At 42.0% G+C, this 20,743-nt stretch overlaps 1 protein-coding gene across 6 annotated transcripts in view; it reads left to right on the plus strand.

Annotated features, from left to right (window-relative positions):
* Positions 1 to 20,743, plus strand: part of ZPBP (zona pellucida binding protein) — a 50,868-nt gene that overhangs the window by 26,174 nt on the left and 3,951 nt on the right. For 4 of the 6 annotated variants that reach the window (XM_019541108.1, XM_019541076.1, XM_019541084.1 and 1 more), the window contains 3 exons: positions 862 to 1,080; positions 6,710 to 6,786; positions 11,417 to 11,594. In XM_019541108.1, coding sequence (XP_019396653.1) covers positions 862 to 1,080; positions 6,710 to 6,786; positions 11,417 to 11,594 — 474 coding nt within the window. The remainder of the gene's footprint in view (positions 1 to 861; positions 1,081 to 6,709; positions 6,787 to 11,416; positions 11,595 to 20,743) is intronic. The other 2 variants (XM_019541093.1, XM_019541100.1) reach the window with 2 other exon arrangements.

Below are 20,743 nucleotides of genomic sequence, written 5' to 3' on the forward strand. Positions count from 1 at the left end.
CTTGCTGGGGTCGTTTGACCCCAGTACTCTTTCCTGCCGTGGCGGGGGGTTGGACTAGATGATCTGCTCAGGTCCCTTCTGACCCTAGAAACTATGAAACTATGAAATATTTTGGATAATTTCATGTTTTCTTTTGTTTGTTTCAGCTGTCTACTTTATCATTCTCTTCTTAATATGATCTCTCCTTTTTCCTTTTTTTCTTCTGATCCTTCATTTTCTTGTGCTTTTTGATTCCTCATAACTCATGTTAGCTCATTTACGCTATTTTCCTTTCGTCAGCATATATTGTACCAAAAGAGAGGCTTTCCTTATCTGCCCTGTATCAGCTGATTAGGAGGATGAGCAGAGACTCGGATGTAGAGCGAGATGCTGCTTAGCCAGTGCTCATTAACTGTAGTCTCTTGGATCCCATTTTGGGGAGAACTGATATGCTTGCCCTTTAAAACACATTTGTCATCCTTAGGTAGAAGATTTGAAATATTGTTTTATAATTAAGAGAAATGTTAGTGATGAATTACTGCATCTCATTAAAGTGGGTTTTCTGAAACTGTTACTGGGTTTCTTGCAACAGGCAAGGATTTTTTTGGGGGTGATATCTTTTACTGGACCAGTTGAAAAGCTGAGATAGCTATATGAAGAATAACTATATAAGGAAATGGTAAGATGAATAATAAACATTTAAAAATATTCCCTGTTGGTCTGACACATGTCCTTAACTTGAAACAGTTCTGTGAAGGTGCAAATTGATTTATGAATGATGACTTGACATCAACAATTCATTTTCAAATAAAAATTTTGTACTTTTTTACTGACAAAATTGTTTAAGCATAAGATTCAGTATCTTATTTTCTTTTCCTGCAGCTTATTCTGATCCCGACTTCTACTACGAGTTTACAGCCCGATATCACTCAGCGCCCTGCAATAGTATCTACAACGTTTCTTTTGAGAAGAAGTTGCTTCAAATACTAACCAAACTAGTTGCTGAACTTTCTTGTGAGGTTACTTTAGTTAAGTCAGAGTGCCATCATGTTAAAATGCAGAAAGCAGGTCTGCAAAATGAAATCTTCTTTACTTTTACAGGTAAAATGTATTTGTATTTCAAAGAATGTTTATTTTTTTCAGTTAGAAGGTAAGTTTATTTTGTGATATATCTTCACTCGTATATACTTTTAATTGTATAGAACTATCTAGATGGGAATTAAGTGATCAGACTATTTTATATGGTAAATCCAGAATATTATAAAAATCCCAGACATCTGACTCCAAGTATATACTTTGTATTATCCCACAGAAATACTTTATGACTTTCTGTGACTGTAGGTAAATATTTTAAATTGATGACGTTAGAGTGATAGTGATACTTTGCTGCATGTCAATGCAGAGAAGCAAGGCTTGTGAAGTTCCCTTATTCCTTTTTGCTCATCGTTCCTATTGTGAGCGGTAGCGTAACAAATGGAGCAGCCTCTGCTGGTTGTCGTTTCCCTCTATGCAGTGCAGCAGAGGAATTAACTTGCATTAGGCGTGTAGCAGAGGGGTGAATACCTTTTCTGGGAAAGAGGCAGGGAACTGCTGAGCATAGTCATTCTCTGCATCACATTCATAGTTCCTTTCCCCAGTGCTACCTTCTCAAGGTCGTGACCAAACCATTTGATCTCCTAATAATTAAATGGCATCTGCTATTTCATATTTTTAAATTGAGTAGGGTATGAATTGAGTATGTGAATAAAAGGACCCTGAAGCATATGTTGAAGTTGAAGAATTTTTGTTCTTTTGTTCAAATTTTGGTACGTTTTTTATAATTTCCCCTGAATTACTGTGTTTTTGTCAGGAAAAATATTTAAGGATTTATACCAGAAACTATCACCAGGAAATGAGAAAACAACATCTATTCTAATTCTTGGTCCAGACTCTACACATGTGGCTAAGCAGGAATGTCTGTAGCTTAAAGTTTGAATCCTTAGCTTCTGCAGGTTCACTGCATATCCAGAGCAACTGTAGAGATGGCATGGTGCCTCCAGTGGTCAGTTCTTTAAACAGCTGCTGCAGAAATGTTATGGAGTAACTGCCTCCAATCACTATCTATTTTTGTATCTTCCCTAGTTTTGCCATCTGTCAATATAATTCCACCTTAATATCCTTTAAGACAATTACATGCTAGAAAAAAAATAGATGGGAAATTTTGCTTAATTCCCCTCCAGGCAGTTGCCAAATCTCTTCAGACAACTTTTTCAGAAATCCCGACTCCCCCTGCCCCTACAAGGAAGTATTAAGACAAACTGCTAGTGTCTGTACCATAGACTGAGAGCTTCATCTTTAAGCATGCCATATGGTATTTAGGACAGTCTGAACAGCATCCTTTCTCAAATCACCACCTCATCTGAACCAAAACTACATGGTAGGCACTGAAAGGAAGCCGCCTTTACCCACGACAGGATCCACAGTGGGAAGGCAAAACAAGAACTCTACCATCCTATGACAATGATCAACGTGTGCCTTTTATTTTCATGTCCCAGTGAAGAAGTAAATTCCTCAGTCTCAGCAGATCATGTTATAGTAACAAAAATGAGTCATGAAAACTATGAAGGAATTCCCTGTATTCTCAGATTTGTTGGCTACAAAAGAAAGCACAGAACATGTCCTGTTGTAAGTTTTGAATGGCAGAGGTTCAGATTGTCTGACATGTAAATTTTCTGCTATCCTGAGGTCACAAGTTTCTTCAACTTTTTTTCAGTACCCCTTCTGTAATTATCAGAATAGTCAAGCAAGCCAAAACATGTGTGTTGTTAAGAACAGCCCTGGTTTGGCTCTGGTACCAGGCATTTTCTGTCTCCTGGCTGTAGCATTGAGACTTCTTTTTTCACTACTTTGTTTTCTGAATTCGCTTTCTCATCACCAGGACAAAATTATCCATCCATAAATGAAATTCCTTGAGTTTTGACATGACTGCTGATTTGTTTTACAAGCTGGATTTGAATGCTTCATTCACATGCTGCACATTGTTTTTAGAGTGAGAAGCCCTCAAAAAGTAAATGTAATGCTTTGAAGTGGAAAAGGATTATCTTTCAGTCTCTCAGAAAGGGCGACATTTTTTCAGTTCCTTATCTCCTATTTATGAACTGTCACCTTCTTTGGACTCGGAATGTAACATTTATCAAATGGATATAATCAATTATTTGAGTTTGGCAGTTTGCTCCCTATGGCTGTGTCCAGATGAACTCAGCCATTTGTTTCCCTGGGGACAAGTTGCAGTGGCACACCTTGTCCCCAGGGAATGCCTGTGTCATGCACGCTCTGGTACATGGCAGGTTACCCCAGGTGGGGTAGGGGAGGCTGGGGCCAACAACTGTGCTAGCCCCAGAAGCCTTACCTGGGGTTCTGCACCCATAGTGCTCCTGCAGCTGGCAGCCTGGCTGGCAACTAGAGCATGGCACCAGCTGGCCAGGCTCCAGTTTGGGGCTGTACTCACTGCTGCCATGTGTGCCACCCTGCTTTTTTATGGCATGTGTTTTTTTTGACCCCAGGATCTCCCAGGGTCGACTCCCCGCCTCCCCTTCCCCACAAGATGGCAGCACAGCACATGCCTGCATGTGTAGTGTGTGGTGCTGCAGATGGGTCTACAGCACCATATACCGCATGTCCATGCTCATGTGGACATGGCTTATGTGGGGTGTAGCTCTCTATAACATCTGCATAAAGAATTTTTTAAATTAAACTGTAAATGTTTCACCTTAGTTTTACCTAAACCAGTCAATTTGCATTTTTTCTCTTCTGAGTTGTACACATTGCTGAAGAAATCTAGCTTACACAGGATAGATATCCTTAGCTATTTTCTAGCTATTTAAGTAGAAGTTAGGTTTTTTAAATTCTCTGAGATGAGATTGCTTCTGGATCAAAAAGTCCATACCTGTTGTGAATTTCCAGAAGTTGCAGTACCCCAAGGTCTTATATTTTACATCTTCCAGAGGCTTTTAATATGTATTTCACAAATGTTTCTATTACAGAGATGTGTAAATATGGTACAAAGAGTTCAGTTCACAGATTTACAGTTCTTCATTTGACATCTTAATTTTGAAGAGGAATCCATTAATCTTGACTTAATTAATACTTTTCATTTCTCACCATACCAAACTGTTGCTGCTTGTTAATCTCCCAAGAACGGGATCAGTATAGATGGTGACTAAAGCTAAATCATCTGTCTGGCTTGAACTATGCTTCTTACCTTCCTTTACTCACTTCTAAATTTCATAAGGACCTCTGAGAAAACAGAAGAAATAAGTAGTGGCTAGACCTGCAGAAATCACGAGCGTGAAAAGTCCTTTTACAAGAATGTAGCTCCATACATGCAGTCATTTTAAAAAATGATGTTAGCTGGACCAATTCTCCTTGCTATATATACTGTAAGATTGCTTGTGAATTAAAAAGAACTGATTATTGGAAGCATGAAGAACTGTTGTTTTTGAAGATAGGGGAGACAAATATTCTTTTTCAGAAGTAAGCTTTTGAAGTCCCTGCTTCAGCTTTTGTATACCCACACATTACGAGCATTGCTCCAAATATGACGTCATTTAAAATCTTTCTTCCATAAACTACTGCTATAGGCATATTGTTCTGAAAGTGGTTGCTTATCTGTATTGTAAGAAATAGAAGTCTAATATAATAAGAGCCTTAGTCTGTCTCTCTGTCCATAATGCTCCGGGCCAACTGTGCATGCACTGTCCACAGGGCAGGCGGCGATTGGCTGGCCCGGACTTTTATGGACAGACAGATAAGAGGAGGTGAAGGCGGAAGTGGTCAGGGGCCAGGGAGTGGGCCAGGTGGTCAGGGGCGTGGTGTGCCATGCTGCCTGCTGCGGGGCATGGCTGCATGGTGTGCTGACTGCAGGGTGCTGCCTGCCACGAGCCATAGCTGTGTGGCTACCCTCCCCGCTGCCTTCCATTTCCCACTGCTTGTTGTTGGGAGGTGTGATGCAGCACACCCCCAGACCACAGTGAGCAGGGAGCAGGAGAAAGTGGAGATGAAGAACGGGGGAGCGGCTGTGTGCTGCAGTCCTGCCACAGCGCGCCCTGCCCCCCTGCAGCACGTCCCCAGTCACCTGCCCTGGTCCCTGGCCCTTGACCACTTCTGCCCAGGGAGGGGGAGCAAGTTGGAGGGGTGGTTGCATGCAGCCAGACACTGAGTTGGGGCAGCATAGGGTGGCAGCTATGGCTGCTGCATGCAAGCTTCCCCTTGCTTCCTGAGAGGCAGGGTGGAGTGGAGCAGGGGGAGGTGAGGAAGGCACACAGGGCCAGATGAGGGAGGACCTGGGGTGGAGGGCACATGACCCGCCCCCCATGGCTCCCTTGCACCAAGCCCCTGGATGAGCCACTGGGCTTTGATTGCCTCACAACCCAGTCCAGCTGAGGCCCCAAAGGTGGGGGCAGAGGGGGGCTCTGATGCAGGCCTGTGTCCTTGCCTGCCCATCATTCTTGATGGGCAATTTGCTGGTACTTAGATATTTGCCATGTTTCAAAGATAACAGGTTTCTTAGTGATCAGAAGCAAAACTAAATATTACCACCAACCAAACAGGGCTTTTTTTGGAAATGGATATCTCAAATAGTTTTTAAGCATACTTGACAATATGCACATCACAGTAGATCACAGGCATGCTCAGTAAATCAGAAGTAGATAAATCTGATGATTTAATGATTCCTTTGAAGTATTACAAGTCACATATCTGAACATAAAGTAATTCCTATATAGTGTTTTTTTCAGGGACATCCAGAAATTTCATTTTTGTAAATCAGAAAAAAATCTCTAGGTCTAGGGACAAACATTCAAAAAGCCTGAGCCTGAATTGATTCAATCTTTGTAGGTTAGTCTAACCTGGCTAGGTTAAATCAGTTTGTAACCAGACAGACATCCCAGAAATGCAGGCACATGCCTTCAGTGGCTCAGGCGAGAAGCTGGGGAATGCTAGAGCAACCCTCCTTTCCCTTGCACAGAGCTGTGCTGAGGGGGGCATGGCCAGGCCCCAGCAGGACACTATGATTAGGGAGGGGTGCCCCCTCCCCCTGAGCAGCCCAGCAGGGAATGTTTATCACTTCTAACTTCGTGTTTATCAGTCTATCAGAAAACGGAGCAACATTACCAGCTACCTGTTTATTCTGCTTTTGTCCTGTCTGCCACAGCTCGGGCAAAGCATGTGGTCTGTTAGCTAATGCTGAGAGATATCTGTGAGGGACGGGGGAATGCCTGCTTAGCAGAGAGTGGGGAGGGAAGGTAGGGAAGCAGAAGCCAGGCAGATGCCTGCAGAGACTGCTGGAGCTGCAGCCAGGGAGCAGAGGGGAGGGGCCAGCCCTGCTGTGGAGCAGAGAGCCCCCCTGCCCCCACCTCCCCCAGCTCAGAGAGCATGCAGGGATGCTAGGGGAGCCTGATTTAATTTAAACCAGCAAGGGGTCTGGGACAGACATTGCATAAACTGGTTTGAGCCAAATCAGTTAAGTCTGATACTATATTCAATCAGGTTTATCTCAAATCTGTTTGAGCCACTTTCAAACTGGTTTATGTGCACTGAACATCTGTTCCGTTACAGGTTTAAACCAGTTTCTGATCACTTAAACTGGTTTATGTGTAATGTCTGTCCCTAGCCTAGAAGTTAATGTTTCTGGGATATTTTATGTTGATTTCTTTGTCTTTATTCTGCTAAATAAAAGCATGTTTTGTTACAGTTTCTTCCTTCGAAGAAAACAAACCAAAGAATCGCTGTCAGAAAAACACTTGTGATAAAACTAAAAGATTAAACAAGGTACTATAAATAAGGCAAAAAAAAGTAAAAATTATTCATTTATTTTTTACGTTACCAGTAACTTGTTTTAAATAATGAATATACTTACACAAAACATGTTAATGTATGTACAGATAGAGCTAGGCACGATATTTTATCATCTGCTAAAATTATTTAATTTAATTTGGCCAAGTGGAGAGGAAAGAATCATACCATAGAGACCTTTGGGCATCTCTACATATGGTCTGTGGTGCTCGGTAGCTGCTTTAATTAAAATGCCCACAGCATCTCATATATTTAGCATCTTGCATTTCAAATTGGCAGTGGGGGCACTTTAGCGAAAGTTTGGTCAACAGGCTTTGGTTAAAGTACCCCCCCTTTGGTATTTTGAAATACAGGGATTTGAAATACATGAGACACTGCAGCATGTTGGTGTGTTCTGACTAGAACACTTCAGCAGACTCAATCGTTCTAATAACAGTTCGTCAGAGTACATGTAAAAGTGCCCTTTGATTTCAGGTGATGAGACAAATTACACAAGTAAATTATTGATCTTAAAAAGCAACAAAACAATCAAAAGAGTTTTAAGAAGTGCTCTATTAACATGTTACTTTGCAATAAAGCATGTTTTTCCATCACTCAGAAATGACCATGATGCTGACACATGGTTTACTATGAAGTTAAAAAGTCCTAGTAAGACTAAAAAGATTAAATATGGTTTATTTGATTTTAATGTCTCATTTAGATAAAGGACATAAGAGGCTGTAATAGTTTTAGAACAATATAATATTGAGCTATTTTTCAGAAATAGTTTTTGGTTTTTGATAAAATTGATCTTGAAGACAAGTGCTTTATAAAGACTGAGTCATTGGCTTTAAGTTAAAGGAACATTCATTATGAAAAATATATAAGAAAAATACGTCAATGTACTTTTCCCCATTATAACATGCAAGGTTTTTTGCTGTTTGCAGCAGAATTTCAAGTTCCTCTATTTTTCGTGAAAGATTTTGGGGATTGCTAGAGAGCTGGTAGGATTATCAACATCAGAGAAACCAAACAAATGAAACATGATTGAGACTACTTAATCATTCAGATTGTTTAATGCCCTTTAAGCAATGAAGCTATACCAATTTTTACTGGATGAATGTCTCCAATTCCTCTCTCCCTCTCTGCCTACTCCCCCCTTTTAGATTTTTGTTCAAACCAAATGCCTGAGAAATACTTGGGGAAAAGATATGTATTTGTTAGAGGACACATTCTAAAAATGTCTTACTTTTCTGTTCTGTTTCCCATTTTATTATTGTGCATCCAGGAGTTGAATCTTCCATTCAGATGAGATGGGTGTATTTTTAGATAGTATTTCTGGAGATACTCACCCCATCTTAGTTTCAGGAAGAGAGTTGAAAGTAAATGGGAAAAACAAAAATCTGAAAAAAATCACTGTATTTTGAAATAGCATAACTTTTCTTGTTTTCAGATCTCTGGGACTTATTTTTTAACTATACTTCAAAGCATTAAACCCAATATATGGGGTCTACCTATATCACAGAGGAACTTACCAATTTTTGCAGGTTGATCACAGCATCAGGTTCTAATTCTGCAGTGATTTCATGGCAGCCTTGCCCCTCTGCACTGATTGCAGGACAGATGAGGGGGCAACTGCCATCTTTGTTGCTGGGTACCCTTCATGCAGCCCTGCCCCTCTGGGCTGATTGGTGGGGAAGAAGGATGAGAAGGCAGCCACCATCTTGTCTGCTGCCGTTTGTGCCATCCCTCCAGCCACTGCCTTCCCCTCCTGGCAGCAAAGACCGCTGGTTCCCACTGGGGAGCCAGCGTTTTATTTTTAATAAGACTTTTTTGTTGGTGGTTTTGCAGACAATCCTGGATTTCATGGTTTCCGCGAAATCCGCAAAACTGAATTAAGTAGGTCCCTTCCAGTAAATGGAATTTCACATTTGGTTGGTGGGATAAAGTCAAGAGTGCATGTCAGATTTTACCTCAGAGGGCAAGCAGACCTGGATCCAAGCACTCTGCTTCCTAGGGAGACAATCTCTGAACATGAGACTGATGGTTCCCTACAGCATGCTGTCCTGCTCCCTTACCTGGCAGCAAGGTCCAGATATGTGCAGCCAAATCTTCCTCCTCCCCTCTCATTAATCTACAACAATTGTGATGGATGCCTTCTCTCTGTTAAACTAGAAAGCACATCACTGTCTTGCAGACACAGGACTCTCTGGAAGCAGAAGGTGACAAACCTCTGCATCAGATTGTTGTAGCTGATAGTGGAACCGAGCTTACAGGTCCCTCCTCTTCTGCAGACAAAGGTGTTATATCAATCTTGATTGTTAATACCACCACCAAGTTTTTTCTCAAAGTGGTGAGAAACTGTGCAGGGAAACAACTCTCCTGTCACACTGGTGCATCTGCCATTAAATGTGCCTCTGCAGTGCACCTTTGTGACTGAGGAAAATAAGAAATGCTGATCATATTGATCAAGGTCTCAGTTATGGTTCTTTGTCAGACATCCTGATTCCATGGTCAGAAAGTCTCTTATGTGCATTCCCAGTATGCCTCTGATTTTTTCAGGTGCTTTACAGGGTGAACCAGGACTTGGTCTGCATGGTCTGACTGGCCGCCATGTGCCTCAGTTTGGTTCTAGTACCTTCTGCCTAGTGTCCATGAGGGGACCAGTGTCTCTGTTTTTGGTCCTGAACTGGCTTACCCAGGACCAAAGGGACCTGGCCCCTGAGCCAGCTGACTCAAGGACAGCACTGTACCCAGATCTGTACTCCCATCATCTCAAAGTCTGGGTACTGGATGGCTCTTGCAGGTATAGCAAGAACATTCTGCTGAAGTTAAACAGATATGTATGCAGCAGGAAGGATCAATTAGACATACATACTTGGTGATGTAGATCAGATTTTCTGGCTGATAGGCCACTGAAAAATCTCTTTTTGTACCTGCCCAACAGAGGTCTTTCTATAAAATAAAGTAGTTGAAAATCTTTGAGCTTCTGCATGCATTGAGAATCCTTCAGCCTCTTACAGCTTCTTTGCATATGGCTTGCTGCTGTGCCAGCCTAGAAGAACAAAAAAGCACCTAAGAGCCACAGACAATTGACTGGAGAAAGTAATAATTATGTCTTCATAAGAGGACTTGAACTATTCATAGTAAATAAAGCATAGAATTACATATTGGACAATACATATAAACCAAACAAAATACTGAATAGTTGCTAATTAAGCATCATTCATTCTATATAGTGAATAAAGTAGAGGTATCTGGAAAAAAAAGATTTATTTACATATTTAAAAACAGGCCTAATTCATACACACATTCAAATTCAAGTTATAAAAGCTATCTTCAGTTGGTATTACCCAACTAACGAGCACTGAACTTCGAAAACTTTATTCCCCAATGTCCATATTGTTTTGGTGTATGATTATTCTATCTATATAAATGAATTTATTAACCCCACTTCAAAACTAATTTATTATAGTGCTTCTCTTGTCACACAGAGGCCAGGTAGGGTGACGGGAAGGAGCAAGTTCCTACCTTCTTGCACAGGAGCCAGGCAGGGAAATGGGAGCACTTACTTGCTTGCACAGGAGCCAGGAAGAGAAATAGGAGCACTTACCTCCTTGCCTAGAGTTCAGGTGGGGAGAAATAAGCATTTACCACCTTGCATAGGGGCTGAGCAGGGACAAGGATCATCCCTCCTCCTACCCAGTGGTATCCTTAAAAGGATCTCACAGCATCCCAATTGATCTCTGAAAAGAAAAAATTATCATGCAATTATTATAGCTGTGATGTTTTAAAAAAATGTTAATTCATACTACTGTAATTACCCAAATCCAAGACAACTTCATATTTAAGATAACTCCCCAATAATTAGATTTTCTACATGGAAAATGTATACATTTATTATAATTTTCTCTGTATAGAATCTAATTATTTCTCTGTGCAGCACTGTAGCAGGGAAAACTGTGTTAGGGAAGCAGGTGGCAGGGGAGTCGAAAAGGCTGACCCTTGCCTCTTGCTCCCTGCCACCCCCCTGCCTACACATTCCTCTTTTTTCCTTGCCCCCAACGCCAGTCCTGCCTGGTGCCTCCACTCCTGCACCCTCCTCCCCTCCCCTGAAATGTCCCTTTATGCCCTGTGCCAGAGCGACCATGTGCTCCATGCCCCAGGCTGCAGCCAGACCTGAAGCTGCAACGGATAATAAGTGGTAGGGCAAAGCTGACAGAAAAGGCAAGCTGGGGGAACAGAGGCTGGGCGGAGGAAGCTGTGACTCTGACTTTGACCCTAAGCCCAAGTTGGGGCTGGAGTAACAGCAGCTGTCTGCTCCTATCTTTCATTCAAATACAAGAAGAAAGGCTTTTTCCCCCACATTGAATGGGGGAACACTTTGTTTTGAATTTAAATAAATAGAGTTATGCGATTTTATAATTAACAATAAATACATGAATGTTAGACTGGCTAGCTAGCTGTAGTCCATCAGAAAGCAATAATCAGTAACAGTAATAACCCATCTCTTAAATCCTGTATGTTATAACCCATGCCTCTTAAACTATAAGCAAGAGATCAGAAACAGCTTGTTTTAATTTTTTGAATGGTTGATTTTAGAAAATACCTGTTTTTTTTAATTTAGGCAAAAGATCTTATAGAGAAATTTTTTAAAGAACAAGTGGAAGTGCTGGGAAAACGTTCTAATCCATTGCCTGAAATATACTACATCGAAGGTACCCTACACATTGTGTGGGTTAATCACTGCCGCCCAGGATTTGGAATGAACTCTCTGATACATCCAGATTGTCCTGATTGTTGTGGTATGTAATGAATTTACAAATCATACAGATTGCTCAACAACTCAAGATTACTTTTATTTAATTAAGCCTCATGCATAATTGAATGTTTAGTTAATTGTATCACTTTGCCCTGGGAACCTGTTATGTTTTTCCAGGTAACCAAAGTTGAACTGGATTGTTTTTTTGGTAGTTTTGTAAGAAGCATCTTTGTGTTCTCAAGAGTAATATTTGTCATTTAAGACGTGATCCAAATTAAAGTAATTGGGATTTGAGTTAGGCCCTTAGATAGCACTCTTTATTTTGAGTTAGAATAGAAGCTGTGATCTAAAAAAGGGTTAAGATTTCACTGTCCTGCTGGAGGAAGTGGCATAATAGAGTTAGTACCCAGGGCAAACACTGTTGGAGAGTAAGGGGCGCAGGGGGTGCACCAGCCTTACTCATGCTGGCATTCCTATGCAGTCCTGGCTGAGCTGCTGCCGCCAACACGTTGGCTGGTGCTCTTACAACAGCAGCAGCCAAGAGCTGTTTTGGAGGGACTTCACAGAAGTTGGGGGCAATTCTACTAACTTGATGCTTGGGGCAGATGTCCCTCCTGCCCACCTTTAGTTACACTACTGTTTGGAGGTGCCGCGTCAGATGAGACAAATTAAATGGGTCCGATTTTTTAATATTAAAATGCACCTTTGTAAATGCAGAAATAGTAACATTATGTCCCAGTCTGATTACAAGTTAGTAATTACATATGGCTTAGTGGAATTTCTACTGCAGTTGAATTATTTCACACACATTTCACAGTTCCAAATAGCATGTAGTGTCACTAAGCACTTTAGATAGTTGCCTACTTCACCCGACTGGTAGCTGAAATGTAAGTTGTGGAGGAAATGATCTTGATGTATGGCTTGCATATTGCACATTAAATTTATGAAGCACTTTGTGATGCATCAGAATGTAAGGCATTGTAGAAACAGAATATCTTTATCATTAGTATTGATCATTAGTTGGGGATGGTCCTGCTTTAAGCAGAGACTTGGACTAGATCACCTCCTGAGGTCCCTTCCAACCCTAATTTTCTGCAATTACAGCGAGGTTTTCTGGGGAAACTGATGCTTTATGAAGTCCATGTGTAAAAGCCATTGGAAGAAGACAGCAAAAATAGTGCAAAAATTGAGGAAATATTTATGGGGATTATTTAAAAACTATAAAAGAGAAATTAGAAGGAGAGAAATACAGTCTGGAAAACTCAAATGCAGAAACCCCCACATGCCTTCCAGCATAGAGGATGAATGTATATTGTGACAGGGTGACTGAAACACCCTGTCAAGGGAACAATGACTTACCCAGAGAGGCAGGGAAAGTCATGGCGAGCCTGGGTGGGAGAAACGCTGCACTCTGAAGAATTAAAGGTACCAGCTCGGGCCGCAGCAGATCAAAGGCTGCGTGGGAAACCAAGCTGCCAGGGGCTTGAGCCCGGGAGGAGAATGGCGTGGACAAAAGGAGAGAGAAAAACCGCGTCAGAGGAAGAAAGAGAAAACAGCTGGGTCAGGCAAGAAGCGAATGGGAGGCTGCCATGGTGGACCCAGTTGGGGAAGAGGGAAATTTAAGGGACGCTGAGAGGGCGTTTTGGAGGCAGCAGGAGAGAAGAAAAGAAAAGGAGAGAATGCAGGGGAGACTGGAATAGAGGACCGACCCTGGAGCTCAAAGGAAAACCCCTATTCCTCAATTTACCTGGAGGGATCCTGCGAAGAGGCTGCTCAGCAGGGGAAAGGCAATGCAGGAACGGAGGGAACTACTCAGCTGGTGAGTCTTGCCCTGGGGGTGTAGTTAACCACTCTGGGAACCTTGAAGAAAGCAAAGACACTGACGAGATTACTCCCCATGGGGGGTGAGTCCATCCTGACCCTGAATGTAAGCATGGGACTGGAAGCAAGGGTGGCTGGCTTGAGGCCTGTGCAGGAAAGAACGGGGCAAGCAACTGAAAGAGGAGGGAGATTCCTAGCAGTGGTACTTAAGACCGAGACTGGAGTACCAACATCAGAGGCCAGTACCAATGCACTTGAAACATCTGGGGTGGTTAGGGCAGGGTATGGGGATGGTGGAGCCCTGTGAAGACGAGCCAATGCCATGAGTCCCTAACTAATGCTTTGTTTCCCCAAGAATGTCTCAGCTTCTATCTCCTGTAACACCAAAGGGTGGCAGGGATTTTTCAAAAGACAAAACACTACCATCTATAGAGAGATGACTTGGTTCCAGGCGGCACGCCAGTGACCTCCTACATATACAAAAACTACTGGCAAGATACAAATAGAATATGAACAAGAAAGGAGCTATTCTGTAACATACTGGTATAGAAAGAGTTGGACAAATCCTTTTAACTTTTCTTATGCAAGTCATGGCTTTGACGGTGAAATTACTTACGTAAGTGAAGTGACTAAAATTTGGATTATTGTTTTTAAAAGCTACTTTTGACTCCTTGGAAAGAGAGTTCATTTTTTATAATTGTGATAAAAGTCAAATGATCTCAACTCAGTATTGCAGCTGAGAACTTACTAAAGTGTTAGAATATAGAAGCATGAAGAGGAAGTAAATCTTTTTCAATAGATGAAGTTTTCTGCAGAGCTGGAAATTGGGGCTGCTCTGACGCACTGTAATTACAGCACATTGGAATAGATTTGATTAATTGAGATGCCTCTGCATCTCGTGTATCAGCATCCTCACAATACAAAATAGTGGCAGAGGCACTTGAATTAAAACTGGTCAAACAAACTTTAGTTCAAGTGTCCCTGCTGCCATTTTGAAGCACAGGGTTTCTGATACACGAGATGCCGTGATGCTTTCTTGGAGCCACTCTAATTAAAGCATGCTCCAGCCCCCGCCCCCCCCACCCCCAGAGCACATGTAAAAGTGCCCTGGGAGAAAAGAACAATGGATTCCATCCCAAAAGCCATCTAGACACTTAAAGTGCTGTAAAAAAGAAAATGTAGGAGAATAGAAGTAGGTAGTATAATAAAACAAAAGTTGCAGACTGCAGCATATTTGAATCTTCAATTTTCCATGTGCTCTGATTATGAAAAAGAACTTGTACCATGCAAGATAATTTCTTTTAGTGGTATGTAGTGAAACATTTGGAAGTTTTAGATATATCTATTTACATAATCTCAAGGAAAATTACATTAAAATCACTGTAGGGATTACATCTCTTCTTAGGAAGCTTTATAATATAGAAGTTTCTAGTTTTATCATGAACTCACCTCCTTTATCCTATGCAGAGGCCAGCTACCATAAATGCAGTTGTTCCAGACAAGGCTCCTCAGCTAAGATGCTAAAAGATTTTTATAGTATGAAAATTAAAATGTAAAACACCAGCTTTTTTTCTTAGAATAAATTAGTAGTTCTACATGTTAGAATTTTTTGAGGAAAACACTCTAGGTAAATTAAAGATACCTGGAGCTTGGATTCTGAGTTCACCACACATTTTCATTCCCATCAGCTCAACAAATTTCCTTAAGCAAATGCTATTTTCTAACCTCCTATGATAGGTATGCAACCCTGAACAGAAGTACTTGTTTTCTCTAAAGTGCTGGCAATATTTTTCCTTACCCTTATACATGTCAGTCCCTGTTTTTATTCCACTCACAGATTTGAAAATGGATTCCTTCACAGAACCAAGTCCTCACATCAGCTCCTTCCTCTTATCCCACTTCTTTTGGGTGGGTGGGTAAAGTTTAACATTTTCTTTTAATTTAACTTCCTCCTTTTTCTTGCTGTGGCAAGCAGAACTATTATATGACCATAGTATCAATATGCAACAGCCCCATTTATCTCAGTCATACTATAACTATATGATATTAAATAAAGATGAGGCTTATCCTCTCTGTCCCTGGATTCCTTTCAGAAATCTGTCCTCCTGTTCAACGACCTCTCCCGCCACACATCCCAACACATTTTTTTACTTCCTCCCACTCATAGCTGTTATTTTTAAGTGGGTTCTCATTCTTTGATCACAATGCTTGATGTCCTTGGACATCCTTCTGGAAATGTGCTCAAATCTATAGGTGCTTTTTTGGCTTAATTTCCCAAGTTCGTGAATGAAGTATACGTATTTAAATGTGTGTACATTGTTTGGGAATTTGAGCAATGAGGTTAAAATATTAGGACTTGCATACTTGGTCATGCAGCTGTGGAAGCTTTTTGTTTAGTAGATCACTATTCAATAGTGTGTACATGTTTCTCAAACTATACATTCTGTCGGATATAAGACAGAAAGAGACCTCTAAGGTGATTGAATGCAGTAGGAAACAGCTTTTTTGCTCCTGCTCTTCCTATTACAAATGTGGTCCAGAACCTTCCACCTCTGATAGCGAAAAACCTTCTAATTTCTCACTTAAATCTTCTCAATTATTTGTGTCTATAGTTTATACCCATTTGTTTTTGTGACAGCCTTGTCTTTTAGTTAAAATACCAGTTTTTTGTCTGTGGTGTTTACCTATCCAGTATACTTCTAGAGAATAGTCATATTTTCATTCAGCCTCAGTTTTGCTGAGCTAAATAATTCAGGTTCCTTCAGTTGGCTTTCATAAGATAGGTTCTCTATCCCCTGTTCATCTTAGCAGTCTTTTGCTACGTGTGCCCAACAATTCTGCATTTAAGCATCCCCTTTTAGGACACTTATACACATATGTTTTTGTTTCACGATGCCCAGGATATCTGCCACTTCGGAGTGGATTCAATTAATCAAGTCTTCTCTGCACATGAGCTAATGTGAACTGTGCTGTGCCATATGCAGTTGTATAGGTGGTGAAATGCATGTCAGCGTGCAGAAAATGGTGGCGGTATGCTTTTGAACTAAGGCACCTTCTATGTGTTTTAGGTCAAAAGTGCATTGTTGCTATTTTCTCAGTGCTGATGCACATTTCGCTGCTTATCCAACTGTAAGCGTGGCAGCACCAGGTGTTTTTAAAAGCACCCGGCGCTCCAGCACGTACATGTGTAAAAGTGCCCTTAGATTCCTTGCCATTATAAGAATAGAACTTTTTGACCCAAAGTAAACCAATTCCTTCTGATCCAATACAAACCTGTCATGATGTACATTACCCCATCACTTCGATCTTTCTCTCTTGCCCTGAAAGTTCAAGTCCTGATTGTTGTTCCTCTTTTTTTTGTTATTACTATAATATTCCACTTTATGTCCCTCACTAGTAATTCTAGTCCTTCCATTTTGTTACCTTAGTACTAAAAGTACCAATAACATACATACAAACAATTCCATCTCTCTGACCCATTAAAATTGTTAAACCAGATTCATTATACGCCATCCTTCCACCAACTGCCCGCCTGTAAGTGTCATCAGTACTACTTCCTTTTACCTTTCTATCCATACTCTTGTTGTCTGCTATTGCAGAATATATTTTCGTTTGTAAGCTTTTCCTTCGTCCATGTATTAAAACCAGGTCTCATAACCTTAAAATTGTTAGGCTCTTGCAATCTGCAGCTCTCAGTTCCTAGTTTAAAATGTATCAATTGTATCAGTCATGATCCCAGAATGTTAGAATCCCAGCATGCAGATAGATAACATTCATCAAGGAGGGTCAGTTTTTTTGGAAAATGCCTTCCAAACAGTAGCTGTACATCTCAAACTTATTTTTCTACTCATCATGTCGATTCCAAAGCCACGTAGATAGGCAAGTAGATCTTACTTTGTGGTCCTGTGAAAGCAATCATTTGAAAAGAAAATGTTACTGCTATTCATATCTATATATTTACTCTATAATCTGTATATATATTAGAGATGCACTTAATCTCATATATATCAACATAACCACCTTGAACATGTAGGTTTGTTATTTTTAGCATAAAAATCCTAGAAATACATTTCAGGTGATTTAATCTTCATTTTAGAATTTCCCCTTCTTTGTAAAATGCTCAGTATGATATTAGAGGTGCACTGATACATCAGTCCAATATCAAATCAGTACCAATATAAAGAAAATTGGCTGCATCAGAAATGGGACTGAAGCGGCCAATAATTTGATTGATAAATACCTGTGTATGTGCGCAGCTGCAGCGCAGCACACAGGCAGCGAGGAGCAGAGCCCAGCAGCGTGCAGCTGGTAAGTCTGTTGGGGTGGAAGGAGAGCAGGGAGGGAAGGGGCGTTGGGGTGGGGTATCAACATCCCCTGAAGCAAGGGCGGGAAGGGGCAGAGGCAGGCACTGCCTAGCCAGGATGGGGTGGGTGCAGGACAGAGCTACAGTTCTCTGGGGGCGGGGGGGGGGCAGCTCATGCCACTGCGTGCACCCTGGGAGCAGGGCTACAGCAAAATTTGAGGTGGCTGCAGCCCCCTCCGTAGCCCATCCCAGTACTGCCACTATCTGCCCTGAGCCCAGCCCCTGCTGAGAAGAGCCTGGCGCAGCTCTGGCTACAGGCCGCAGCTGCAGCCCACCTGTCCTGCCCTGCCCTGCCCTGCGCAGATCTGTGCCCTCCCAGGGTGCACCCCCCCAACTCCTCCCAACGAGCTGCAGCTCCCTCCATCTGGCACCCCATCCCACTCCAAGTGGGCAACACCTGCCCCTGCCCCCTCCCTTACCTCAGGGGGCACTGTTCTGCCTCCCCTCCCCCCATGGTCCTTCTCTTCCCCCTCCCCTTCCACCACAACAGACTTACCAGCTGCATACAGCTGTATCGGAAAATTGGATTGATATCAGCCGATATGCTTCCTTAAATATCAGTTATCAGTATCAGCCCTCAAAATCTCGGTGCACCCCTATATGATATATAAAAAGATGCAATATATCTGTCTCTGGCCATTTGCAGATGTTCAGATAAAGGCACGATGGAATCTGATCTGCAATCTCAACAATTGCATCTCCTATCATATTACACGTGCATGGCAAGAAGCTTGACTGAAAGATTGGGGATCAGATCCCAATTATGCCTTATTGCTGACGCAAGGGGAGCCTGGGATCATAAGCCTGGCTTCCCTTGCACAAGCAAGTATCAGGCTAGGTACCCCATGTGCGCGTAGCTTGACACGCCACTCAGATAATCTGCTGTCCTAGTCACAAGAGCGTACTGGGAGCCCTTCAAGACTCCAGTGTGCTCTTGTGACTGGGAGCACCAGTCAGCTAACTGGCACTGGCTGCATATTCAGTTTCAGGCATGATGGGGACCAGTCACAAAGTTATTACACAAAATAATTTTGTGTAATAACTTTGTGCTTATTCCCTGTTTTATCACGCTATTAATTGTATGAACATATGGCCAGGTTAATAGATGATTCGATTAACGGTTAATCACATCTTAAGTGTAACATCTGCCAGGGGCCTAAATTTAAATAAAATACCATTGGTGCAGTGAACATGTTAACTGAACTTAAATGGCAGGACAAGATGAACTATGCCACTTCCGCATTAAATATAAAAGACTTTTTTCCGTAGTTTTAGAAACATTTCTGCAATGTTTTATTTTAACTCAGGAGTTCATATACAGCTCTAAGTGCCCAAATTACTCTTTTCTTGAGGCTCTAACTATTTCTGACGACTTGATTTCATCTTCTGGGTAATCAGGTAACCCATAAAGGTAATTAGAAACCCATTTTTGATATATACAGTAGTCTATTGGCCCTGTTTTTTCTCCTGTTCAGTTTAGTTCCTATGAACCAGACACACACAAATTGCAGCTAAAATAAGTTCATTTTCTTCAGTTCTCTCAGAAAGTCAAGTGAATTGTTTATATTTTAAAGAATTATATTTTTTGGAGCATAATAATTTGAAGGAAAGAAAATGTATTACTTCACAGGTATTACACTTGCCCTAAAATTGGAGCAGAACAGCAAGCGTCAGGTATCTTTTAGGATGCAGTAAAGTTTGTGAAGTGTGAAATGGCAAGTGAGATATCACATAAAATATATGAGGTAGAGTATTTTGAGGTGACGGTTATACTTGTAGGGTGAAGATACACTGATGTGAGTTTATGCTCAGTAAATAAGATTGAGACAAGTTATGTTTACTGATGTTTACTGACTGAGAAAATAAACTTTTATTTACTTTCTCTTGGTAGCTGGCTAAGCAAGTACCAGGTCACTTAATATTTCTTTCTTGTTTCATGCCTTCCCCTAGATGGCAGACGCAGATTGTGCTATTCAAACATAATATTTTTATCCTGTTATTATAGCTCTCTCCCCTGTTCCAATCCAAGTAGATGAAAATTCCCATGAAGTTCACTAGGAACAAATCTGCTTGTGGCATTTACTAACTAGAGCACAGTTACTCTTCTGAAGAAGTGACACATGCTAGGAAGTAGAAGAATACGGAGGTTAAGAATTGCCACCTTATTCATATATATAAAAGCTTCCTCTGGGCAAGTCATTTTGGTGTAGGGAAATAATGGATTCTTAGTTTCTGACATGTCGCATTCAGATATTCTCCTTTATTTTCAGAAGTGGGAGCAAAATTGCAGCTGCCTCTACAGGCAGAGAGTGACTCCTCTTATCAGTTATTAGAGGTGTACTGATACATTGGTCTATATCATACTGGCACTGATAAAAGGAAAATTGACATTATCAGCAATTGTCTTTTTCTGGCTGATGCGGCTGATAAATGTTGCCAAAAAATGCTACGTGCACAGTTGCAGTGCAGTACACAGGCGGCCAGGAGTGCAGCCCGACAGCATGCATCCGGCTGGTAAGTCTATCGTGTGGGAAGGGATGTGGGGTTGGGGGCAAGCCAAAGCCCCCAAGATGAGGGAGGGAGTGGGGCTGGCACTGCAGCTGGGGCATGCAGTGCCCAACCCAGGTGCGGCACGGGATGGAGCCATGGGGAGAGGGGAGGGGAGAGGCTCCCGCTGCTGCATACACCCTGGGAGGGCATGTGCCCCTTGGATCTGTGCACAGAGTGATGGCAGGCTGCCACTGTGGGCTGGGGGCAGCACCAGGCTCTTGTGGGGGGAGGGGATGCTGGCCTGGGGCAGGTGGTGGTGCTGTGAAGGCAGGGAGGGCTACAGCCACCCCAAATTTTGCTGTATCTCCCCACCACAGCACTGCTGCTACCCACCCTCAGTGCAGCCCAGCCCCACCCCCCTTCCAGAAAGAGCGCAGCGCTAGCCCCAGCCCATAATGGCAGCCTGCCTTTGCCTCACGCACTGATCCAGGGGACACATGCCCCTCTACGCCCTCCCG

Source organism: Crocodylus porosus, unplaced genomic scaffold, assembly GCF_001723895.1.
Source record: "Crocodylus porosus isolate Cpor-Errol unplaced genomic scaffold, CroPor_comp1, whole genome shotgun sequence".
Taxonomy (NCBI): domain Eukaryota; kingdom Metazoa; phylum Chordata; order Crocodylia; family Crocodylidae; genus Crocodylus; species Crocodylus porosus.